General features: G+C 37.1%; 1 protein-coding gene and 1 long non-coding RNA gene across 2 annotated transcripts in view; one reads left to right on the top strand and one right to left on the bottom strand.

Moving 5' to 3' along the window:
• Positions 1 to 26976, top strand: part of LOC116179846 — a 73031-nt gene that overhangs the window by 27009 nt on the left and 19046 nt on the right. The window contains exon 2 of the long non-coding RNA XR_004147054.1: positions 14336 to 14370. This is a non-coding gene — a long non-coding RNA (uncharacterized LOC116179846). The remainder of the gene's footprint in view (positions 1 to 14335; positions 14371 to 26976) is intronic.
• On the bottom strand, positions 131 to 1916 carry LOC116179845 (putative inorganic phosphate cotransporter). Its single transcript, XM_031499699.1, has 8 exons — positions 1844 to 1916; positions 1658 to 1794; positions 1300 to 1609; positions 1066 to 1256; positions 842 to 991; positions 663 to 795; positions 365 to 618; positions 131 to 315 (listed from the first exon to the last, which is right to left on the bottom strand). Exons 1-8 carry the CDS (start codon positions 1860 to 1862, stop codon positions 157 to 159), a joined length of 1353 nt encoding a protein of 450 aa, XP_031355559.1. The 5' UTR covers positions 1863 to 1916; the 3' UTR covers positions 131 to 156.

The raw sequence follows: 26976 nt of genomic DNA, 5'->3' as shown, positions 1-26976 counted from the left end.
TTCGGAAAAAGGACGATTGAACTAGGGACATTTTGGGTGTGAAAAAGAAGGCCGTCGTAATTAGCTCACGTTCTGCGAGGGGACGTACTACCGAGGGGCATGCAATACCCCCCAGTACACGTACATTTTATTCGTATGAATACACAATACGTTAACCTAGGCAGAATCGAGAACCGCGACAGGTTTAGGTTTAGATCCTGGTTCGTCATTCCAAGGTTGTTGCTCGCCGGATGCAAATATGTCAAAAATAACGGTCACCGCTACGTAAATCGCCGAAGCAACGTAGAAAATAACGGCCCACTGCATGGGGTTATCCTACAACAAAATCTAGTAATTTCTGCGCGAATTTTGAAGGTAAGCGCACCTGTTCGGTAACAATGAATTGCAACAGAAGCGGACCGATGATGGAAAATATGTTGGAAATTCCGTTACTTAGCCCTATAAGCGTTCCGGCGTGATTAGGGGAAAGATCCATGTGATTTACGCTGTACCCACTATAAGCGCTACCGTTAATACCAACGGCGACGAAGAGAAGGGTGAGAATGGTGGATGTGATGTCAGCCTGTGAGCTACTGAGAAGACCTAGTGCCACTAGCGCCGCGGCCGGTCCACACAGACCTACAAGATTGAATTATATCGTTGTTTGGTGGGAGAATATTTACCAATGGTGTTGGCGACTTTGCGAGCCGTTCCCGTGGTCAAGTATCGGCGTGTTATGACGAAGTCGGTCATGGAGCTAAACACTAAACTCCACGCCCACAACGCGAGGTATGGGCCCGCCGATAGCAACCCATTCTGCAATTTAAACATGCACCAAGACCGCCGTCTATGCTGGACTTACACTCTTGATATCGAAATGTAGAACGTTAGCCATGAATGTGGGTATATTGGTCAGGAGCGTGGTGAAACCCCAGCTGTGCCCCGAGTGGACTAGAATTAGCGCCCAAACAGGTAGCGAGGTCAGTATCTGCTTCCAAGGAGTTGGAGGGGGCTAAAAAACACACTATTCACTTTTTTCAAAGTGCAAACACGTACGGTGCTCCTTTGGATTTGTCCCAAGCTCACTTCGATGTACTCCTTTTCCTGGGGGTTAATCCCTTTGTGATCGGACGGACTATTTCGTCCGAGAATGACCCACACAATCGTCCACGCGAGCCCGACGGCACCATAAATGTAAAAGGCGTACGGCCATCCCAGCCACGTTCCAGAGATCCACCCAGAAAACGGCATGGATATTACACTACCAAAAGGTCCACCTAAAAGTCTTAACGTCCCACTTGTTGAGAATCTCCCACTTACCGGTGTACACAAAAGCGCCGAGCCGCGCGCGTTCCAGTGGAGGCACCCACTTGGAGAGGAGGCAGTGAACGCTCGGAAAAATAAATCCTTGGGCGAGACCCTGGACGACTCTGCACGCTATAACCGCCCACGAGCCGAAATGCGCGACAAATGGTAGAGCAATCGAGGCCAAGGATCCGATCGCAGTGGTTAGAATTAGAAACAGCTTGGGGCCGTAGTTTTTCGCCAGTGGCCCAGCCACAAAGTGCGTGATCAGGTAACCCCAGTAGAACGATGACATGATTACGCTTTGGTCGCGCCATACAAACGTCTAAAGGCTTACGAAGTTCAGTTTCATGGGGGGAAGAATATGACTTACAGGAACGTCTGGATTGGGACTGGCCTCTGGATCGGTCATCGCAACAATCCCAACCGATAAATTGGCTCTCATTCCGAACGATAGCGCCATTAGGCAAACGAGCAGCATCGTCTGGGTGTGTCTCGCCCCGTAACAATCTGGACATAAGTTTTTACACAGTTTTTAGTAGTACAGTGAAACACTTACGTGGCGGATGCACTTCCATACTGCGAACCCTTGAAGATTTTCTCTACAAGCCAGCCTGCTTCGGACGAGCCAATCTCCCATTACCTATTCTAAACGGTTTTCTGAATCGCGTTCTAATCTTTAATTGCGTTACGTAACCGATTAACCTTGAAAAGTCCTCGTTTAATTAAGTAATTAAGTCCTTTATTGTTTTTTAAAAAAGAAGCAAAATATTTTTCTCTTTGCTAATATCTCAATTTTAAATGAAAATTATTTATGTCACCGTTTTCAAGTATAAATGACGAATAGTTCTGATCCCTGGAAAACATCTTTTCTAAAGGAAGAAGTACTTGATGACTGGAAGATTTCTTTGCCTAAGAAGTTTTACAAAAAGACTTCTAGTGAAGTTCCTGTGGGGCACTGTCCAAATCATTGCAAATGATGGTTTTTTTTTGGAAAGGTTCCTAATAAAATTTAGGAATATTCCAAAAATAGAAATTGTTTTAGTGAGCATACCATGTTTTCCAAGAAAATTTATTCACAGACCTAAGGAGGTTTATACAAAATTATGGACGTTGAGAAAAATTGAATAATATTCGGAAATTTTAGAGTTTGGGAAACAGAAGTTTCTGACAAATGCCCCTTCCCTTTTCGAAATTTCATCAAACCTCCCAAAATTGCACCATGCAAAGTATTGGGCGGAAAGGAACAATTTGTATTGTATCCGAGAGATTTATCAAATATTTTATAAAACTTTGAACGCAAATTTTTTTATAAAAGAAATCTACTACGAACAGGTTGTTTTAGAAGGTTTCCATGTATGCTGTAAAAATGTTGAGGATAATTTATTGTAAAATATCTTTTTATAAAATTTTTCATACATACCTAATTCATTTGTCACATGTAGGTACTTGAATTTTTGAAATATGATGAAATTGGCCTTCGGGTACACTTAAATTTGTTATCAATAAATCCTGAGCAAAAATGTACCTATTCATTATTAATATTTTTAAATTTTCCATATATTCGTAAAATCGCAGACCACTCGAAATTCACATCTTTGGAATGATTGGGCGGAAAGATACAATTTGTATTGTTTTTGGGGCGTTCAGAAAAATGTTTTCAAGAAGACTTTTCTGAACCGTTTATTGCAAGTTTTAGTAAAAATTTTTTACGAGACGCTCTCAGAAGGGCAGTGTTTCCACGAACAGGTTTTTTAAAAAGAACTTTCGACAGCCACCGTTATCCAAAATGTCTAGGAGCATTCCGAAAAATCTTTCTTTTAAATTTCATGGAAAATTTGCCAAAAGGTCAATTAATATAAATAAATCCTGGGCAATAAATATTAATTACCTATTAATTTCTAATAGTTTATATAAATTTCAGAAAAATTTCGTAAGATGACAGATTTCCCAATAATTTCCCTTCTAATGTCTCATGTTTTTCCAAATACCTAAAGAAAGAAAAGTTTTCTGAAAGGTTTCAAGTGAAATTGCCCTTCCCCCATTTTTTTAAATTAATTTGTTACATGTGCAAAATTTTTGAAAAATATTGAATTTATTGGTTTGTTTTCGAGCTAACCGGAAATACAAGGTATGCATGTATGTATGGTACTCTTTTTAGACGGCTAAATTTTTAAAAGCTTTTTAAGAGCCTTAGTTTTTAAGACCGTTTGAAATTCGACCCTGGAGGAGATTTTTAAGACCCTTATTAAGAGGATGACTTTTAGGGAAAATAACTTGTAGAGTCTCCAAGAGCCACCTAAATCTTCTATACACCCCATTGTAGCTGTTAAAAAAAATGCATAAAAATTACTTTCCATTACGAAAATCTGTCTTCATTACTGTTTATACAAAATAGTGTAAGTGCCCCTAATTCCGTGTTTTGTTTGACACTTTTCCGGGATGGATCAAGGTGCTAATTCTCATGTCTTCCTTAATCGGCGCGCGGAATCTCGACGTGCTTGTAAATTTGTCGCCTTTCTTTGGACGTACAGGTTTTAAGTTCGTTTCGTTTAACTGTATGCGAGCATTTTACATTTCATACTAACCAAACACGTATTACCACTTAGTCGTTTGTGAGTATTGCTCGCAAAAATCACCGCGTAAAATTTTATAGATAAGTGTAAAATGCGCTAGATGTGTCTAATAAACATTTTATTGTTTAATAAATACGTACAATTATTTCGCGACAAAGCGCGGCGAAAAAAACGGAACTAATACGTACGAGTTTCTGAATGAAAATGAAAATTGTGATTTAGGACCTCGCCGCGCGGAATGCCGTAAAATGATTGAACTCGTTTCGCAATGAGGTAGAGCAGAGTGGTCTGAATGAAAAACCAGAAATGCTAGAAGTATCGATGACATTAAGACTAAGTTCGAATAATTTGTTGTTACAGAAACAGCATTAATTAAAAATAATGAGGCAAGATACTATTGAGCAACTCGAATGAAATCACCTACGAACTGCGTAGTATACGTAACTCAAAAAGGCGAACATATGTTCCTTTTCCACATTTTTGATAGTGGACTCGTTTACTAAATCTTGGATTTTCAATATAATTCTTTTTGAATCTTGTTAAAAAGAAATCTTAGGCACGGATATTGAATGCTACAAGAAGAAGTGTCTAAGCTTCACAGTCAGAATTCGACCATCATTTCCTACTAACCTCTTACCAAATAGGTAAGATCTTCAAAAATATTTCTATGATGATGGAGAATAAATAATGCAGTTTTTTTTAGACATTTCTAAGCAGACTTTTCTACGATATTACTTGGGTACTCAAAGAACTTACTAAACGGATCGACCATCACCAATACGGTACAACCCTTATAACGGGTTCTTTGGAAACGAAGAATCCAACGACCAAGCCTACCAGAAGTTTCTTTCCAGTTCATCAGCCACAGTAGGGACCAATGGCCTGTGATTACCTTCAATACAGGGTCGAACTTTCTCGGTATTCCACAGTACCGTTAAACACTCCTTTGTGGAGTACTTCCGTTCTTGCATAGTAAGAGAATTGGATAAATACTTTTTTACTTTTTTCCCTTCCCCCTTGTAATCCTGACTCAAAACGGCCCCTATGCCAAAGGAACTTGCATCCGTCTGGATAACGAATTGTTTGTGTGGTCTGGGCAGGATAATATTGGAGCTGACACCATCCAGGTTTTGACCGTTCTTAATTCCATTTAAATTTTGATGATTTCATCATTCTACACAAAATCTCCACGAACCGTCCTTCCTTGGGCTGCTCCAAGGACTCGTCGATGGTTCGATTGCACCTTTGTCCAACATTCCACGTCGATTTCTTTTAACCAGGCTGGACATCCCGGGTAACAGCTCTGTTTAATTGGTTCTATATTATCTTGTATGTTCAACCGAAATCTTCTGGTACCCTCTCGACGACCCCAGCTCAAGTTTCTGGTCCTTGTCCAAATTCTGTCGAGATTTCAAGATGTCTACCGTGCCTATTGTATTTGCTCATCACCTTCAACCGAAAATTTCCACTCATTTGCCCGTAAATCCCCATCTTAGTCCAAAATTCCATCCCAACTGACTTAATTTAGGAACATCTAAAATGTCGATGATTTTTACCACCTCCCTTAGTCTAACTGGTACTCGAAGGATACCCAGACCAGCACACGATTCACCATTCGCTACTGTAACATTTTTAACATCGGTTTTTAATAGATACGACATACCAATTCCCTTTAAAATCCTCCAACCCTTTTGTAGCTCCCGAATCTAATAATCCCAATATGTCTTTTCCCAATATTGACCATAATCATCCCCCTGAAAATGTGAGCACAGATAATCTAACAAACAACGAACATGATTGGCCTCCCGAGATTCAAGAGATGATAGCTGGCTCCTTTCTACCATCCCCCATGGTCGTTTTCCGAAGACGAGCACACTTTCCGCAATCACTACGAGTAATTTCAGGTGAACTACAAGTGAAGCAGCGTTGCATTAAAGGTCTATCGCAGTTCTGAGCAATATGCCCACTTTTCCAGCAGTTCACCTCACTCTCCGAATCACTGGGTCACACATGATAATTCAGGTTCAACAGCTGCCAGGTAGCCTCTATGGGTTTCTAAAGTTTCCGACCGAATTCCCATGATTTTTTTATTTAAAAAACTTGCTAAGGGCCAAGGAAGGCCTATGAGATAATCTTTAAGAAAATTTATATAGGAATATGACTGGAAAATGAAGCGTAAACTTTCTAAGGACAGGAAATAAGGTCGTCTTTATAATAAAAAGAAAAGTACCATACAATTTTGGAGGTTAGATACTTCAGGGAGTACTCAGAGGTTCTTTTTCCAAGATTCCTCAGTAGTCTTTTTAAGATTACTGTAGATCCTTTAAATATTACCTAAATATTCTCCAAATTATTAACATCCTTGAGTAATTTTACAGACTTTGTAAAGACTTTAGAAACAATCTTCAAAGATTGTTTAAAGAACCTTCTGAGACACCCACCAGAGGTTCTCCGGACGTTATTTACAAGATTCTTAGATTTTATATAGCTTTCTAACCGTGGAAGATTCGCTTCGAGAAAATTCGCCTCCAGAGGATTAGCGCCAGGTTTTAAAATAATTTGCCGCAGGGATTTTGGGACCCAAGAAATCTATCCCCTCGAGTATTTGTCCTCGGATGATTCCCTCTCGAAGAATTTATCGGCAGTATCTTCGCTCCCAGGAGCTTCACCATATCGTCGAAAAGTGACATCACTACCATCGGTACCGCGTTAACTTTCGTAGGGACTGTATTAACTAACCCATACCCATGCTCCAAAATAGGGGTCGAAATCAACATTCTCAGGTGGCTTAAAAAAATGTTGTCCAAAACCATCTGGAAGATCTTTGAGAGACCTTAGAAACAAACATTCTCAAAGATTGTTTAAAGAACCTTCTGAGACACTCACCAAAGATCGTCCGGACGTTTCTTAGATTTTATATAGACCTTTCAAACCGTGTGCGGTAAATTCGCCTAGGTAAAATCAATCGCTCCCCAAAATTCGCCCCCCCTGAAAATTAGCTTCGAGAAAATTCGCCTCCTGAGGAATATCGCGCGGAAGATGTGGCTTCAAAATAACTTGCCGCCGGGATTTACGGACCCAAGAAATCTATCCCCCCGAGTATTTGTTTTCAGATGATTCCCCCTCGAAGAATTTACCGGTAGTATCTTCGCTTCCAGGAGCTTTACCCTATCGCCTTAAAGTGACGTCACTACCATCTATGGGCTTTCGTAGGAACTGTATTAACTAACCCCCGACATTCTTAGGTGGCTTAAAAATACCCTCGAAAACATTCTGGAATTAATCCCCCTGGGACGAATATTCTTCAAATTATTAACATTCTTGAGTAATTTTTAGAGACCTTAGAAACAATATTGAGGTATTTCTCAAAGATTGTTTAAAGAACCTTCTGAAGCAACCAAAGTTCTTTCGGACGTTCTTTAAAAGATTCTTAGATTTTAAATGCCTTTCTAACCGTGTGCGGTAAATTCGCCTAGGTAAAATGAATCGTTCCACAAAATTCGCCCCCCTGAAGATTCACCCCTAGAAGATTTGCTTCGAGAAAATTCCCCTCCAATTCGCCCGAAAGATTCAAAATAACTTGCCGCCGGGATTTTCGAACCCAAGAAATCTATCCCCCGAGTGTTTGTCCTCGGATGATTCCTCGCGAAGAATTTATCGGCTGTATCTTTGCTTCCAGGAACTTCACCATATCGTCTGAAAGTGACGCCCATGGTACAAAATAGGGCTCGCAATCAACATTCTTAGGTGGCCTAAAAAATTTTGTCCAAAACTTTCTGGAATGCATCCTGCTGGGACGAATATTCCATGAGAAGGTTACCGGAGGCGAATCTTCCGGTGAAAATTTAACTTGTGAGTGTATCAGAGGGCTAATATTCCGGAGGCGACCTTATTTTCCTAGTAAATTTTCAAATACTTGCGAGGGGTGGCATATATCCTTGCCTTTATTTTTTCTTTTCCTTACCTTTAAAGAAACCACCAGCACCACTATATAAATCGCAAAAATCTACCCTTATCTTTTCGCAATTCTTCAACCTAGGTAACCTGGTTTCAGAACTATTATTTGCCTTTGGCTCGTTCGGCATTAAAATAGGCTAATAGGTCTGATATTAACTTATTACACTTCTATGTTTTGTTTAATTTTAATGCCGAACGAGCCAAAGGCATGCAAAAGTTTTGAAACTAGTGCCGAGCGAGCCGAAGGTGAGTTCGGCATCAACCAAGGCAGAACTTTAGTCTGCCCAGGTTTGAAGTGTCACTTTTACATAGAAGTATAATCATAAGACAATTCACCTATTTTAATGCTGAACGAGTCAAAGGCAAGTGATAGTAATGAGACCAGTGCCGAGCGAGCTGAAGGCGAATTCGGCATAAACCTAGGTAGAGTAGAAATTTGACCTTCGGAATATTAGCACTCTGACACATTTACAGGTAAAATTTCCACTGGAAGATTCGCCTCCGAAACCTATAGAATATTCACCCCTGGTAACCTTCTCCCAGAATATTCGTCCCAGAAGGGGGATTCATTCCAGGAAATTTTGGAGAACATCACCTATTTTGGACCATAGGTTAGTTAATACAGTTCCTACGAAAGTCGACGTGGTATCGACGTTACTTTAAGACGATACGTTTAAGTTCCTGGAGGCGAAGATATTGCCGGTAACTTCTTCGAGGGGGAATCATCCGAGGACATATACTCGGGGGGATAGGATTCTTGGGTCCGGGCGCTAATCCTCTGGAGACGAAATTTTTCGAAGCAAATCTTCCAAGGGTGAATCTTCAGGGGGCGAATTTTGGGGAGCGATTGATTTTGCCTAGGCGAATTTACCGCACACGGTTAGAAAGTTATATAAAATCCCTTTCGGCTCGACCGATCAGGTGTAGGTAGATTTCTTTCCGCCATTTTGTTCCAATATGCCGAAATTGGCCGATTCCAACTATCACTTTTGCATGCCTTTGGCTCGTTCGGCATTCAATATTGGCAAATAGGCTTGTTCTATCTCAAAGTGACACTTTAAAAACCAGCGCCGAGCGAGCCGAAGGCGAGTTCCGCACAAACCTAGGCAGAGTAAAGGTCTGAAGGGGTAAGTCAGATGTCTACTCTGCCTAGGTTTCCAAACCATCACTATTGCATATGTTCAGCTTATTCGGGATTAGATTAGCCCGGATTAGCCATAGCCATGTTATTAAACATTCACACAAAAGTGGAATACCTTTAAAGAAACCACATGCAACCCTATATTAATCTTCCCTATATTTCTTAAATTCTTTTTCTGGGTACGAACTACTTTTATTTTTTTATTCTATGAATTTAACCCTTATCTGTTCGGAAATTACGTATTTTTCTGGTAAATGCGGTATTACTCAGTACTCTTCCACTACAGGGAGTGATATCTTTGTTGCAGCTCGTTTAATATTTGATTAATTACTTTTAAAGGGTCCACAAATATGAAAATAAGGATCAATTCCTATTCGCCCTCACCCCCAAAAATACTGAATAATAATCTCTGAAGGTGGTAACCACTAGGATATCAATCAGTAAGTCTCTAAAAATACTTGATACATGTATAAAGAGTGATAGAATCTTTGAAGCTAACTTCTGCAGAATATTTAGGGATATGTCAAAAGGTTTGGTAACTCTGGTCCACGTTGAAACCTTTCTTTTAAGATTCGGACTGTACAACACATTATTTCAAAATGAATTAAACCGATTTCAGCGGATTTGGATAATTTCTTGATATAATTAAAGCAGATCTTTACAGGTGCAATGATTCGGCCTTTGATCTTGAAGTGTTTAACCGTAGGTGGATGTAGATTGCGACCACGCAACGTGAATAATTTCAGCATCTGTGACATCTCCCACAGAGCGACCGTTATTTTTAAATATTTTCACATCCGAAAGTTGTACGTCTATTGCCTTTTTCGAGCAGTACTCGTTAAGATTGGCAGCCAATTATTTAATTTCGAAAAAAAAAATGCGGGCCTATATGGAAAAACTAACCGTTACTTATCTTAATTTATTAAATCTGATCCTACACATTTTCAAATTATAATTGAACGTTAATTAATGCATTGTGTAACACAGCTGGTGCCTCGATTATTTCTGATTTATTATAGTTCTTTTTTCGCTTTTTGTGCCCCGATGCCAAAAGACTACCGAGCCAAGGATTGCTCATTAAGAGTACTAAACTCCGTTAGAAAATTAGAAAGTTCACTTTTATTCGAATATTGTCTGAGGTACGGCGTTATAAATTGCCTTGTCCTCGCTACCTTAATGTTAAACAAGTTTAGGGCGTTATAAATATTGAAACAGTTCGATTAAGATCTGTGTCGAAGTGTCTCGTTATTATGGTTTTTGGTGGGTTTTTATTTTAAAATCTTCTACTGGGGCGCCTCTACGATTAGATGTGGTCTATCGATGACGAGACGGCTTTAAATAAGTCAGACGGGACTTAAAAACACGACGCCTTAAAATATAGTTTTTGATGTGACCCTCTCGTTTTCGCAACGAACAGCTCACAATTTTCACGGTACGAAAAAGGTACAAGTCATCGTGGTTTCGAAATTTTGTGCTAGATTGACAGTTTAGAGACGCCCCTACTTCGTTTCGTGCAGAATTTCTGTGTGCGAGTTTATTAATGCGAACTTGGCCCTCCATTACAAAACTTTTGCAATTCTAATTAGACGCCTACACTTGATAAATCTTAGAAACAGTTCGAACACAATGAAATCATTACAGAGCAATTTTGGAAAAGTCACTTGTTCCGCCAATTAAAAAATCCCTTAGAAACCGCGTTTGACAATAAACAAGTCCCCTTACAAAAAATCACTTTCAACGGTCTGTATACCTACCTATTCTTCAAGTTCTCTGTAAAGGTATCTTAATAATAATCAATAGTGAGAAAATCGCGTTAAATTAAATTAAGGCGAATTGTAGCCTCAAAAGTCGCTACGAAATTAAAATTAAAGGCTGATTGTGCCAAAAAGGTCATTTACAATTAGAAAGATTTGTTACAACCAACTACCAAGTTAAAGTGACGTCAATTATTGTTGAACTAGTTGCACATCGCCTTTTTTGGACCAAATTGCATTGCACTTGTGTAGAATCCGAAGTTAGAACACAAACGCTAGAGATAATCTTTACAGAAATTCTGGTAAGATAATAGACGACACTAGCATTTTCAAAAATAATTCAAAGTAGTTTTTTGAACCTTTCTAAAAACTCTTCTAAGTTTCCCTAGGAGATTGTCCATAGGAAGATTTTAAAAATTTTGGACAGAGGTTTCTGAGGGTTGGCACGATTGCTAATAAAAAAATAATTGAACGCAGTTTCAATGGTATTTTGGGAAGTATTGGTTTCTCAGCATGTTTTCGAGACGATTTCTGATAAATTCCTAGAAAAATTTGTTTCCAAAACGATTTCTACTAATAACCAGTGGCGTAGCGTAGGGGAGACGGAAGGGCGGTCCGGTCCGGGCGCCACTTTAGTAGGGGTGGCAGCGTCATACCTGCCAATAATATCCCGGGGCGCTTTTGAAAATAGCTAAAAGTATGAAACTATAAAAAAAATCTTGTGAAAATACACTTTTTTTTTAAATAAACGATAGGGAACTCAAAATGTTCATCAGTTCCTCGATCAGCTCCTAAAATATAGGGCGGCAAACCTTGATCACGCCCCGGGCGCCAACGAGCTACGCTATGCCACTGTTAATAACCCTAGGAATATTTAAAAGAAAATTACAAAGTGGTTCCAGAAGATTTTTAAATTTTCACGCTTTCAAAGAGAACTCAGAGAAGAAGAAATTGAGCAAAGCTCCAGGAGGGCACGTGAAGGAAATTCGTTACCTTGAGGGATAGGTACTGGACTAGAACTTTAAGGGAACGTAAAATTCGAGAACTTATAAGCTGATTTTACGGGGTGTGGGGGAGGGTGTAAGCACAGACCCCCCGGTGCTACGTTCCTTCGCAACATTCCTGAGGTCTCTTCCTTTCTACAACCAACATCAACCTGCCCCTAGCTCACACGTCCCTTGTGTAGGGTGAGAGCTATGGAGCAGTAACACTCATACTGGGTAAAAACATGGCTCTGGGAGGCCCCAGCAAAGGAAAACACGGTCTTCCTCCACAGAATCATCATGGAATCATTTTGGTACTACATTCCCTCGCAAAACGTCGCCCCCAACAAGAAAAACATGAGGAGCCTTTCTGTACAATCATCATGAGATCATTTGTTTGCTCATAAGTCTACGTATACTGGGACTGGGAGGTAGTCCATACCCCACAGACATGAAACCGGGGGGTCTGGGAGGCAAAGAAAAAATTTGCTGTGGCTAGCACAGATACCACCCGCATACCTGCGCATGCGCGATTCTGCCCAAAAGCGTTTCGACTCTGAAATTTTGTTCCATTCGGTTCAGCCGTTTAGCCGAAAATGAGGGTACAGATAGACAGACAGACCGACATTACCGAGATTTTGTTTGATTCGGATTTCTGATACTGTAAAAGGTGTATTGTCGTCAACAAATAGGGGAGTCGTTTTTTACCCCAATGCAAAACCTCCCTCACGTACAAGTGGTACAAATGAAGAGCCTTTCTGTACAATCATCATGAAATGATTTGTTTACTCATCGGAATAAGGTCTACGTGTACTGGGTGGTATTCCATACTCCCAGGCCCGCGGGTACTACGGTACTCGCAAAACGTTATCTCCTGAGATCTCGTTTTCTTCCACATCCAACATGCGCCTGGTTCAATCGGTGGTTTTGGGTGAAAACATGGAACCGGGGGACCTGCGGAGTATGGAATGCCCCTCAGCAAAGGAAAACATGATCTTTTGTTACTGACGTGTCCTATACATTTTTATGTGTCCACAGGAAATAAAGATTATTATTATTATTATTATCTACTCAATCATCATGAAATTTCATTATTTCAAGCTTGTAGTGGCACAATTCGATTCGCCTCCATTTTTATCAATGCATCTTTCCTTTTGTATTACCAGGTTAAGTTATTAACGATCCTCGATATCGTTTATAATTTTATATTACTGTCTGTCTGTTCGTGTGCACGATAACTTTGTGTAGAAACGTCCGATCGCTTTGAAAATGGATGCACATGTTCTTCAGTATATAAGAAAGGTCGCTGTTGTTTTTGGCTACGTAGGCCAACGGGCCAAAAAGTTACAGCCCAAAAACTGCCCAAACCTCCAAAAAGGATTTCTTTTATAACTCTTGTTACAGAGGACATATGAATGTCCGGTTTTCTCTGTTAGTAAATATTCCTTAAACCTCAGGCAGCTACGCATATTAAAAAAAAATATTGCGCATGCGCATTCCAACTTTTGTGTTTACGCAACCCCAATTTTTTTATTTGTTAAGATATTTAAATGAAATTTTGTATCTAGGCACCTCCAATAAAAGTAAAACTAATGCCGATTCAAAAAATTTATTTTACAAGCTATGCTGATCTGGTGGGATAGAATCAAGATCAACCCCTTAAGGTATATTGTAAAAATGATGTATGCGTGAAGATCTCGAGGATCGTTCGGTATTCAGTTGTATCGAATTTTTAAAACTATTCATCTTATGCTAAAAAAGAAACCTATCCTATCAGCCGGTGGTAAAATTTATTAATGGTAGTGGTAAAAAAGTGTGGTGGTAAAAATTCAGCGGTAAAAATGTACCCCTAATGGTAATATTCCTTTTCAAAATTTCAAATTTGCTTGCTCATAGGAACAAAGTCTACGTATACGGGGAGTATATAACCCTCTTCCCCCACCCCACTGACCCCTCGGTACTACCTTCCCTCGCAAAACGTTAACGTTCATTATTTTTCTATTTTTGTTCTCTCTCTCATTCCGTACAAATCCAAAATGGCGCCTGTAGCTTCTACATACATCTAGCGTGCTATGGAAATTCTGAAAATAGATTTAGATTGTCTATAGAAGGTGCTAACGGGAATCGTCCACTTCCAACCGTTTAAGCTAGGGAAAACGAAATTTGACATTTTCAGTTTTTCCGTGATGTTATTTTCAAAAAAATTTTCATAATTTCAAAAGCGTTTTTTAGTCACAAAAAGGGACTTCTTTGCCCCCATTTAACCTACACTGTATCTTGTTATTATGGTGAGCCACAAATTTTAATCACCCTGTACATGTTTACCGAAACCAGGCAGAAATCCCACAGCGGAAAGAAATCAATAAATGGTCAAGTGTCCCAGAATTTTAAAAAATCCGATATAATCGACTATTAATTAGGTTTTTCCGATTTCCCCACCAGTAAAAATTTGCAACGTTGGCCCCCTAGGAATTTTCTAGGGAAAAATTTGCTTTAAACACGTCTAGACAATTAATAATAAACGCTGTTTGCAGTACAAATTCCGCCGAGTAATTGCGGCGATAACATCGAATTTGATCGTCCCTTAAATTACTGCAGTCCAAGTGTAATAAACTAATAATAATCATTTCATTGTTACAGGTTTTGAAGAATCGCTCCAAGTGCCCTAGAATAATGTAAGTAATTACCATTTTTTTTCCTTAAAAAAAAAGGTCGGCATTCACGAACAAAAATATAATTTTTTAATGGCCTCTTAGACAAAAAAAAAATTGTTCGTGATTGACAAGGTATCATTTTGTAAGATGCATGTTAGAGGTTTCGTAATTTATTTTTAATGGTAAGTTTTTCGCTAATTTCATCACTGCAGGTGCTTGGTCTGTCACCAAGATTTTGTCCTAAATACCCAGGCGCGTGGGTACGTCAAATTCCATATAAGGCACAATTCATAATCATAACAATAAAGTACAAAAATTTCTAAATTTCCCTAAAAAGTCTCGTTTCTTATACCTTATTTAGGAGTGAAAGTTATAATAAAGTGAGTTAGAAACGAAACCGTCCTGAATTTCATGTATCGGGTTTGCCCTATAAAATTCGTTTGAAGGTTAATTTTGATTTGGTCGAGACACCATTGTATTCCCCTGACATGGCATTGAGATGCTTTTAGTGTTAGATAAATTCGGTTGATTTCTCGGTGGCACAGGCCTCTAGACGGTATTGTATTACGAAGACCCGGTTCGGCCTGAATGCTTCTTTTAAATCTTCATTGAAGTGGATATTGACCCATGAGACCGTCAGCCTAAGGCAGCTGAACGAGAAGATTATATTTCAGAGTATAGGATTATGTTATCTATTAACCGTTAAGTTTATCGGTAACGTCGATACCTTCCACCCAGTAATTGAGAGTGAGAAAAAAAAAACGTAACAAGGTTTGTTACATTGTAAGTTCAACGTACCCATTTTGAGTACCAACCAGAAATTAATGTTTCCAAGCTGCAAACGCCTGCTTAGGTAGCAACATGGTCACTCTAGCGTAGAATGTTAAATTATGTAATGTGGGGCGATTTTTCTTTATAACCCGACCCATTGATATCTCGAAGGAACATAACTCAGCACTACCACTTATCTCGTGTTGTTTAAATCACGGTAGCTACAAGGAAATGGCATTGTCTTCGATATCTGACGAGGTGATCAACTTCTGGTCTAGACCCGAACAAAAAGGGGCCTCCGTCTTGGTACCTACGTCGTCATTAACTGTTTTTGTTCCCCCGAAGAGCTCGTGCGATTAGCTGAAAGTAAAAATCTCCGATTCTTTCGACTGTTTGTACAATAAAATCCAATTTTGTAACGGCCGCCCGCTGCGACTGGCTTCCAAACGTTCAGCCGAGCGTGATGTGTACATTTAACATTTCTTAAGGCATCAAGATAAAAAGTGCATCCCATCAACCCTCGGGTTATCAAATTCCGACCGACCCGAGCGAGATGGCCACGTCTCTTTCGGTCTCTATCGAATATGAAAACAGTAATTTTAATTGAATTTATGTACTACAGACTTTTTCTAATTGAGTTATGCAGATGTTAAACGCGAAGAGCTTGTAGAGGATCTACACCCAAAACCGTATACTTAAAATTCCGTTAGTGTAATTCACCTATAAATAATCTTATAACGTAAACAAATAGTGCGATAATTATTGGTGGTGTGTTTTCTCTGACATTCGGTTGCAGTACACTCCGTTCGGCACGTACTCACGTGGAAGACCTCGGACTATTTTAAGATAAAAGTTTCCCACTTAGAGTAATTGGCATCGAGCTTGTTTGTGTAGTTCCAAAATGATTGATTTCGGTGAAGAGCTGAGGCTATCAAATGTTGCTGAAATTTACTGGATCCGATTTGATAAAACGGTTTCGAAAAGATTTCTCTTCGTACATTTGTTTGTTTCATAAATTTTAACGTTTCAAAAGTTACAGAGAAAAATGTGTTCTGTTTCCACTTGGAATTGGAACTTTTCAAAAAATCTGCGCAAGAATTTGATCTCTTTTGCTCTTAATAAAAATTATTTGGTTCCAATCGGTTCAGCCGTTTAGCTTAAATCCAAGTACAGACAGACCGACCGACATAATCGAGATTTTGTTTGATTCGGATTCCTGGTGCTTTAAAACGTGTATTTCCTTCAAAAGGTGGGGGGGTAATTTTGTACCTTAATGCAATACCTCCCTTTACTAACGTACTGGTGGTAAAAAACATTGTCCTGGAAGAAGATACTGAAAAATTAAAAACCTTTAAAATCTGTTTCAACAGCCAGAAGTTGCAAGACATTTTCGTCTTAGCAGAATATTGATAATTTATGACTTGGGACTGGAGGGGCGCCACCATAAACCGCTGGGGGGTGTTCGATGTAGAAAAAATCAAATACAATTCCTTAATGAACCCTACTTTAAGTTTAACAGTCGATAACAATCATAAAATGTAATCCACCCCAACCCCTAATTTACCAACTTTGCTTTTAAAGTACCTACTATGAAGGGTTTCTAATAAAATACAACTTTTGCCTTTCGTTTTGGGTAAAAACAGCAAAAAAATCATATTTGTTTCCGCATACAATAAAGACCTCCCCAGGCTCTCCAGTTCTACGTTCCCTCGCAATATTTTAACCCCCGAGGACTTTCTTCCTTTCCGCACCCAACATACTAGTCCGAAATGTACGAAATTATGGACTGATATTGCCAAAAAAGTGATTTAGAATTAAATTAATTAATTACAAGTGCTTTAAAGTGTAAAAGAAATTAAATTAACGTCATTGGTTGTTTAATATACTAGGGTGTCCCTTTCCAAAATGTACAGGGCGAGTGCTGTGAGGCAGTAATAGTCGTTTTGGGTAAACAAATGGAACCAGGGAGTTTAGGGGGTACGGAATGCCCTCCAGTATACGTATACTTTATTCGTATGAGTAAACAAATGGTAGGAATTGATGATGGTCGATTTAATTTCAGATTTCCATTGTTGATCCTTCCAGTCAGTACAAATTTTGGCACGAGCACTAGCACAAACTTGATTTTAAAGGCTGGTTCAATCTTACATCAACCGTCGATAAAAATCATAAAATGTAATCCACTCCAACCCCTAATTTACCATCTTTGCTTTTAAATGTCAACATTTACTTTTAAATGTCAACATTTACTTTTAAATGTCAACCTTTACTTTACGCGGTTTCTAATAAAATCCCACTTTTGATATTAAGAGACGATATTTAACCAAAAACCAAGTACAATCCCTTAATCCGCTTTACCTCAACCCTCGATAATGATCATAAAATGTCATCCACCCCAACCTGCAATTTACCCACTTTGGTTTTAGAATACGTTTCTAATAAAAATCCACTTTTGAAATTTAGACAAAAACCAAATCCCATAATCTGCACCCCTTAACCCTTGACAACGATCACAAAAAAATTAATAAAAATATATTTCCTTAATTTACCTTACTTTTCTCCTAATTTTCGAAGTTTGCCTTATATTAACTTTTACCTTGCGCAGTTTCTCATAAAAATCCCCTTTTGATATTCAGAGACAAAACCAAATATAATTCCTTAATCCAGTAGGACGATCACACAACGTAAATCACCCCAATTTAAAAACTCCTTTTAAGGTGTATACAGAGTGTTTCTAAATATCATGTAATATTGATAGGCTAATTCTGAAACTTATTTTAGGACTAGAGGTTCATATGAAAATAGGTCGGCAAACGTTTCTTTATATCTCCTGCAATTTTTGAAATATTTAGCTCAAATTTCCAATATAATTTATCCTGACGGGCTTAAATCATTGGTCGTGTCATTTGGGAGTGAGAATCTACAGAGTTTTGTTATGTTATAAATTTTTAGTCTTAAAATTAGCATTGATATTAAGAGACAACATTTAGACAAACATTAAATACAATCCCTTAATGTGTACCCACATTAACGTTTGACAATGGTAAAAAAATGTAATCCACCCCAATCCCTAATTTACTCCAAGGTAATTGTGCTCGATTAAAAACAACGTAGACATTTACAGATGAAACAAATTTATTAGACAAAATCAATCAATAAGGCTGAAATAAAAATAATAGACATTCAGGAGCAGAGTGCAAATACCGCCCAACAAGCGATTGACTGAAACAATTAATTAAATAAATATTAATTACGGTAAAGTCCAAATATACCAAAATATCTCGTGGTTACCGCGATTTGCATTAAATGGCCCACAAACACAAACGCCAAATGATACTTTGGAAATTCATTTCTTTGATTGCACTTAAATTTCGATTTTGATGATACTTAGTTCGTTGTAATTACAGATGTAATATTGGCTCTTTGATGGTAGAAAGAACTCCCTTTAATACTTTAGTACGTTAAGCTTTAACGAAAGGCGTCACATAAGCGATAACTGCTCGATAAACACAACACAATAAGTAAACACAAGATTCATGCGCGTCTTCGAATAAATTAATCACCTGTGTTTTCTTATCGGCGAAACCTGCTTATCTTCAAACTGAATTAGCTTTATGCAGCGATAAACTCATTATCGCAACAGATAAACTTTTACAAAACAGCAGCAAATTAACTTACACATGTAATTCAACTTTAAACAAATAAACAAAGCGATTATTTAAACAAACATTTTTTAAGTCACTGATTACCGAATTAAAAAATCTACTTTCTCGAGTTCGCATGTTAACAGTCCGTTTTTAAAGCAATTTTCACATTTAGGCGTTTGTCATGGGTAAAAATATAATGGGCTGAACAGTCTAGCTTTGGGGTGTTTAGATATAAGGGCAAATAAATATACCCACTGATCAATATTAAATTACCCGTTAAATAACTTGCAATAAAATGTATGACCTGCTCCCTTTTTTGAAAATAATTTTCAAACTTTTGGTTTTTTAGAGTGGTGCTACAGCTTTTCCTAGAAAGAACATAATATTAGGAGTTAGAAACATTGTTTGGGTGTCAAAAAACCTTAGAAACCTACTCAGATGGAGGAACCTATATGAATAGTAATGTGTGAATAAATGTGCACATATCATCCCTTAATTGACGATTTTTATTAGATGTACCCCTTAAATAATGCTAACAAAATAAAATGCTTCATTGCCCAACTATCAGTTCACAATCTTTATGGTTGATTAAGGCAGTATCTACCCGTTCCATTTTGTCTGGAAATTGTAGGTTAGCAAAGGGGATTTTTAAATCCACTGTTACCGTAACCGAAAAATTATTGTGCACTTTATGACAGCTCCAGTTAGAATGATTGCTAGTTACGGAACCACGTGACTTCGATTGAATTTAATCTTAACATCCATCTGGTTGCAAGATAATGGCCTTCCGTGCACCTTACCATTTTTGCCGTATCATTGCACGTTATAAAATATTTTAATTAAAAAAATTATGCCCAGTCAGCCATAAGAGATTCACAGTTATAAACTATTACATCACTTATATATAAATTAAAAAAATCGCCATTGTGCAACTGAATTTCATTCATTCACAATTCGATACCGGATGAAAAAAAAGCTCGCGAAGAAAATGGTTTCGCCGTGCGTGTATGGAAAATCGAAACAATTAATAAAAATGCACTTTCTCACAATTTGGTTATGCAAGGCGACCATAAAACACCTGTTTGAATTTAAACCAAACTTGGAGGTTTCATAATAACTTCAGATGAATAGAAAGTCACTGGGCGCTTTAATAACAAAAAAATGAATATTTATAAAAACGACATTGTACAAATTGTCAACTAAAAGCAAATGCGCGACCGGGTAACGCCCAACTTTCACGTTTTAGCATTGTTTAAACAAAAAGAATAAACTATTCTTCTTAGGTTTATATCGGAAGAAAGCGTCTTGCACCTCGGGCGTTTTTACTATTTTGTCATAAGGTCATTCCATTCAAATTATTACATAATGACACTGTATCGTAATACAGTTTATGTAATACGTCGAGCAGCAACGGGCATTAGGAGAGGATGGATGAAGTTGTCTGCATTTCGTTTAAATAATAATTTTACTCACATTTACTTTCCACTTCCGTAGAAGAACAATACCTACGGGCTTATCTTCCATTATATCGTGTTTTAAAAGCTAAAAACCTACATTATGCAAACATGAGATGAGAACGAAGCGCCTTTTTGTAATTCGACCGTTGTTCTTCAAGTACTTTTTTGAAATTAATTATAATTCAAGTTATGTCTGTGGGTGATGAGAAAATTGAGTGTAGTATACAGAGAACTAGATTACGAAACATAGGATTAGCACATAGGCCACTAAAGGATCCTATCTCGACCCATTCGTTTTGCAATACTGAAGGGTCACCCTTAAAATACAGCCAATTTGTACTCGAAAGGGTCTCTCGTGGGAAAGTTGTCTTGCATTGGGGTACTGGATTTGAATCTGAGGTTTCCTAATATCATTTAAGAATAACTCGGAAAATAATAAATAACCTAGAGTTGAATTAATTACGTGAAAAATTCGTTGGAGATTAGTGGCTAGCCCATAGTCACGTATGCTCGAACTAATATCCCATACCACAGGCGAATTGGGTTGGGCTCTCATCTCGCATCATACTTTTAAGAATATACCCAATTTCCTAACTTAAGAGGACCTTCAAGTAGGTTCTTAAATCTTCTAAAAATATTTTTCAAAAAGAGTTTCTAAAAATTTTATAAAAAGGATCTCTAATAAAATTGGCGAAGATCTTTTAAAAGGATTATTTTTAAGATTTTAAACTTAAAAACCAGTGGACATTTTTCAGATTTCCAAGGCTTCGAAGCAGTAATTTTCCAGGAATAATTCCAATGCGTTTCCCAAGAGAATCTATAAGAAGGCTTTTCAGGTTACTGAAATCCAATGAATATTTTGAGGTGATTTATAGGTAATACAATTTTTTAAGAACACTTCTAGGATGACATCTAAGGTGATGTTTAAGAATTTTTCGAGTATGGATTTCTAAAACTACTCTCTAAATCTTCTAATTAAAAATAGTGTCGTTGGTTTTTGCCACTAAAATTAGTTCTAAAAACATTTGAAAGCATGTTCCCAAGTAGACGATAAGGATATTTTTATGCGGGTTTCTAAGAATTGATGTCCAAATGATACTTTAATCACAAAAATTCGTATAGGTAATTAATATCCAAACACACCTAGGATGGATTCGTTATACAGGGTTGCTGGTAATTGGATACATTCTTTTAGGGATCTAGTAGAACAAGATAGGAGTAAATTTAACCCTAACATGTATAATTCAAAACCTAGTAGGTTTCGAGATATTTCAATTTTTCGTTTTTCTTACAATTTTAATAACTTAAATTTTAATTTTCAAGAAATGTAGTCTCATTTTTTGTAACTTTTTTGCTGGGGTCTTATCCAATCATATGGTCTTTCGTTTAGAATAAAATAGGTCTAAAAGCATTTCGATCGTGTGAAAATTTCAAAGAAAAAATGTGTTGTGAAAATTCTTGAAAGTCATTTTCGAATGAATATAAATACAGTTTTACGCGAGGTTTTACGTACAAATTATATTAAAATCTTCCTTATTGTAATTAATTAAATTAATACATTAAGATCTACTTTTTTAAGAAAAACTAAAAATCAATATTTTTCTCAAAACCTATTGAGTTTTCTATAATACATATTAGGGTTAAATCTACTCCTTACCTCTTATATTATTATCTCTCCAAACGAATGTAACTACTTACCAGTAACCTTGTATATTTTATTAATGCTCCTAACTAATTTCCAAACAAGTAAAGCGTGTTATCAATTTTATTGCGGATTATATTAGGGGTCGACGTAGTGTTAATAATAATTAGACATATCAAACATTATCAAACCAGTAAAATTAATATAACTAATTTTCCTTAATTTGAGCTTTTCTCTTAAATTTGATTATGTAATATAAATTATTTATGCTACTATATTGAACAAAACTTTAATAATATGTAACGAAAGCTTCTTTAAAAAAATGATGTTTTGAAGATATATCCAAAGTTCCAGACAAAATCGTCACCCTGTACCTTATTTTCGAGTAAGTACACTTTTGTATCAGGAAAATCTTATGTGCTAGGAGTAGCTGCTAGAAATTTGCTTTATCTGATTATGTACCAAGCACCTTTAAGTAGGACTTGTCCGCCGTGTATATGTCTACCTAAGAAAAAACAAATTATTTCTAAAAAATGAAGCGCATGAAAATAAAATTGTAAGACTTTTTTAAGTGTTGAGGTATTTTCGTTTAAAAATCACACTATTGGATATAAATAGTGCCAAAAATGTCTACATCACGTTCTAATGTTTTTTGAGACCCGAACAAAGTTTCTAGGAAGACCCCTAAAATGTTCTTTGCGAGATTTATAGCAAAAGCTGCAGGTGGACTTATGAGATGTCTAAAATCTCTAAGGAAATTTCAAAAATTCTTGTGACGTTTATCAAATTCATTTTTTCAAAAGATTTCGAAAACTCTTTTTTATTATACCTGAATCACAATCTCCGTTTTAAACACTCAAATGCGTGCGAAAAAAGGCCTTTAAAACACACGTGCTTTAAAGTTGCTAGGTAATGATACTTCAAGTATGACTTTTGAAACTGTCATCTGGGGTTGAAATAAAAAATCCTCTTAGGTCGCTTTCTGTAAATGCAGAACATTGCTTTGGCTTGTACCTATCCTTTGGTTGAAGCTTCCACAAACGCGCTCAATTTAGGGTATGCTTCCAAATCTGTTCCACTTTTTAGTCGCAGCAATGTTTGAAGTTTTGAATGAATGCACCAAAAGATAGAAGATTTAAATACCTTTGACATTTCCTTCATATTTATTCACTAAGACGATGATTTTTATAAGCAAACGTCAAGTGACATGGCAATCGTGAAATTACGAACACCAAGCCCACTTAATTAGATATGTATTCGAGTATAACGTCAATATGATTTCATTGTATTTCCTATTTTTAAATTATACTGCAGGTATAATAAAAAATACTATAAGATACACGTGTATAATTGATCTTTAAAGCACTTGCAACGTTAAAGGCACTCCGCTTTGCGTCGTACCCTTAAACTCGTTGCGCGTGCTTTAAAGACTTGATTATACACTTGTATCTTAATATACTATTTAAATCGGTCCTCAGAAAATTTCCTAAGTTTGCAACTGGACTTAGTGAAATTGCTAAGAAGACATTGTCATTAAACCTCTAAAATTTGGACTTTTGGGGAAACAAATCGACCGATTTTTAAAATTCAAACGTCACACTAAAGGACTTCGAAGGACCTTTCAAACAAGCTATTACTCGATACAACTTCTCATTTAAAATCTGTAAGGGAATCGCCCTGGAGGCAGAGGGTGAAAGGGAGTAAAGTAGTTTTTGGTTAAAAAGTTGTACCCCTTGACAACTCTGTGACTGCCCTGGGACCGCGAAGCAGCCCAACGACTTTGGCAAATCAGTAATAACTTAGATGCAGCATTTTCAAAACCAAAAAACTTAATAAACTTTCTAAAAGACATTTAAGAAATTGATGCCATGTAACATTAAATGAATTATCTGCTCTATAAGCAAAAATGTAACAAGACCTTTGTAGTTCAGGCATTATCCTTTCAATAAAAAAAGAGAATATTCCTAAATTGGATGCCAAGAAATTTCTAAGTTCCTAAGAATATTTCCAAAAACGTTTCGCAGGGCAGACACATCTAGATAGTCTTTGAGGAAGACTCATAAAGTTATATTTAAAAATATACTAGGTACAATCTTTCAGTAGATTTCTAAGATTCTTATCATATCTATAAGCAGATCTAAAAGGGTGTTCTATAAAGTGTTTAGGAAAAGGAATATTTCCAAAACTAATAGTTTCTAAGGTCGAAAGGAATATATACTATGTACCGTAGAATTTTCTTTGAGAGGTTTTCTAAGAGATTTCGAAGATTTTCTTCTTAATAATGTTGTTCTGACAGCCTTCAGTAAGAAACTTTCAATTTTAATTTCCAAACGATTTAGAAGGTTTCTAAAAAATATCGTGGGGTTTTTTAAACCAGGTTTCGAAGCTTTTCAAATCACATTAAGATTTTTTGACGTTCTTAAGAAAACACCAAGAATATTGTCAAAAATATTCTTCTTCTTCAACCTCCACATCTTACCCTTACTGTTTCACGTCGTCTTCAGACCTCCTTCGCAACTACTACTCTTCTTCTCTTGAGCACAATTTAGAACAAGAAAATAGAAAAAAAATGACGTCCACATCGATAACTTTTCAAGATGGCGGATTTTTCTATGTTGGGAAACTTTGAGCATGTCTTGACATGTACCAAAGTCATTCCAGCAGGTTTCATTTTGGCTTGGACGGTTTATTCGTAACTAGCGAATGAGTGGATTTGTTATAGTTTAATTTTAATTGCGAAGATAACGAAAAAAAATTGTTTATTTATACTAATAATCACCTGGCACGTATAATGGCATAAATTCCATTTATAATTTGTAATCGATAACAATCTACGCTTTAGTTACTTGCATGCCGTATTTCAATTTGGATTTATGTTACAACTTATTACTTATTCACCGATAGTGGATTTGATTTATATTGCATTACATTGCGTTTGTTTTGAATTTCATTAAATTTATGCCTTCATGGTTAATCTAATTATTACCCTTTACGTTTTGCATACTATATTACATAGTTCGTGAGGTGGTGCTACGTCTTGTTGAAAACGGACACACTGCCAATCAAGTATGGGAAGATTTTCGACTGCCACTGTTCGAAAGGTTATGGTACATTAGAGTAAAACAAATAGAAGACTTTTAAGATTTAAAAACAAATAACGTAAGTGATCACGCGCGCGGTATTGTTGATATTGCACAGTTATTGCGTTTAACAGTTACAGAACATAATGCGACAAGTGAGTTTGCTGTCGGTCAACGCCTTCGGGGTTACACTCGACTAGGAAAATGATCTCGCCATGGGAAAACCAAATTGTGCTAGCGAAAATATTTGCAAAATTCTTACGTAACCCCAAGAAGAATCCTTTTTAGTTTTTACTCAAGGTGAACGTATGGAAAGGTGTGTTAATCACGATTCAATTCAAAAATAACTTAAATCCAGTCAATTAACCCACCTCCTTCTACCTGTCGAATACCAACGGTCTGAGCAACCTCTCCGAAACATCCCATTTGTACTTGTTTTTTTTTATCTTTCAATTCGACGATGACCGACCGAGGTCGCTAACGTTTTTGACACCAATTGCAAATTGTTAACCGGCTAAATAAATATTATTAAAGGTATGTGTCATTGGGATTTAAATTTCAAATTCGCCCCGAGACAAACACGTGTAAATTATATTCACTTGAAGTAATTTACCACAACTTTTTTTTCTCTTCTCCATCCTTCTAAACAAAGGTAAAATGGCGAATTTCTAGGAATGCGCATACGTGATGATAAAACATGGCGCGTCTTTGGCAAGTCGATAATTATCACGTTTCCTGTTATTTTAAGCTGGAAATCATTAAATGCCAATTAAGTGCCGCGAAAACTCGCACTTTGCACGCAAGATTTACCTACGCAAAATCATCTCGGTCACCCAGACTATTTTTCATTCAAATCCATTGCCAAGGCATTGGTACTGTTATGATTAGTGCACGTAACAGCGCTTCGATACCAGACTTACTGGACACGTTATTTTGATGATAGTTCACCGGGAATTGTAGCGGCAGATGTGCTCTACAAAATGCGGTAAAAATTCGAAAACGGTAAGGAAAAGTAGTACTATAATTTAACTCGAAATGGTAATGAGATGAACCATTTAAGAGTAGTACCGCAGTAATCCTCTACAGAAATTGACCCAAACTGGTTGTCTAAGGAAATCGAAAACTGGAACCAATTTTTTCGCTGAAATTTTAGTCCAATACCCTTAGTGCTTGACTTATACAACAAGAAACCAAATGGAATATGTTCGAAAAATGTGCCTTACCACTCGGCAAAATTTCCCGAATTGTCCTTTTTCGGAAATCCTGCTTTTAATGTGGTGCATCGGCATCGTTATATCCCAACAATTATTGCTCTGACGTTCCTCAGCCCATTTTCAGCAGCCAAATTGCCGGAGACACCCGAACGGCCATCTATTCGTTAAAGAATTGTTGTAAAACCCCAATCAAAATAAAGGATGTGAAGAATGCTAACCAAATCTAGCACTACCAAAAAAATTGGCACAACCGTGGTTTTTTAGGGGATCGCTAAATGATTACCAATTTTTTCGAGATTGCTGAAGATAAATCTTAATAATTTAACAAACCTGTTCTTTGTGGGTGCTAATAGATTTGTTTTGTACATTAGGGGCGAATTTTACCCCCCGGGCGTTTGCTAAATGAATGCCAATTTTTTCAGGAGTTTTAAATATGAATTTTAACATTTTAACAAACAAAACAACTTGAAACCTTTTTTATTTGCTATTAAGCGAACTTCTTTGTAAGTTAGGGAAGCGGATTTTCCTCCTCCGGCACTTTCTAACTGAATGCCAATTTTCTGTGAGTGCTAAAGATGAATCTTAACGTCTTAACAAACATGACAACTTGAAACCTTCTTTATTGGATGTTAAGGAAACTTCTTTGTAAGTTAGGGGAGGATTTTACCCCCTCAGGCTCTTTCAAAATGAATGCCTTTTTTTTTCGAGAGGGCTAAAGATGAATCTTAACGTTGTAGCAAACAAAACAACTTGACACCTATTTTATTATGTGTTAAGCAAAGTTAGGGGCGGATTTTACCCCCTCGGTCGCTTTTT

Source organism: Photinus pyralis, unplaced genomic scaffold (genome assembly GCF_008802855.1).
Source record: "Photinus pyralis isolate 1611_PpyrPB1 unplaced genomic scaffold, Ppyr1.3 Ppyr1.4_LG8, whole genome shotgun sequence".
NCBI classification, from domain to species: Eukaryota; Metazoa; Arthropoda; class Insecta; order Coleoptera; family Lampyridae; genus Photinus; species Photinus pyralis.
The sequence above is the reverse complement of the archived record's forward strand: the minus strand, read 5'-3'. Positions and strand labels throughout refer to the sequence as shown.

Coding starts and splice junctions, on each gene's coding strand:
- LOC116179845 (XM_031499699.1), bottom strand. Junction 796..841: donor TACATTTCGATATCAAGAGT/GTAAGTCCAGCA, acceptor TTTAAATTGCAG/AATGGGTTGCTATCGGCGGG. Junction 316..364: donor AATTCATTGTTACCGAACAG/GTGCGCTTACCT, acceptor ATTTTGTTGTAG/GATAACCCCATGCAGTGGGC.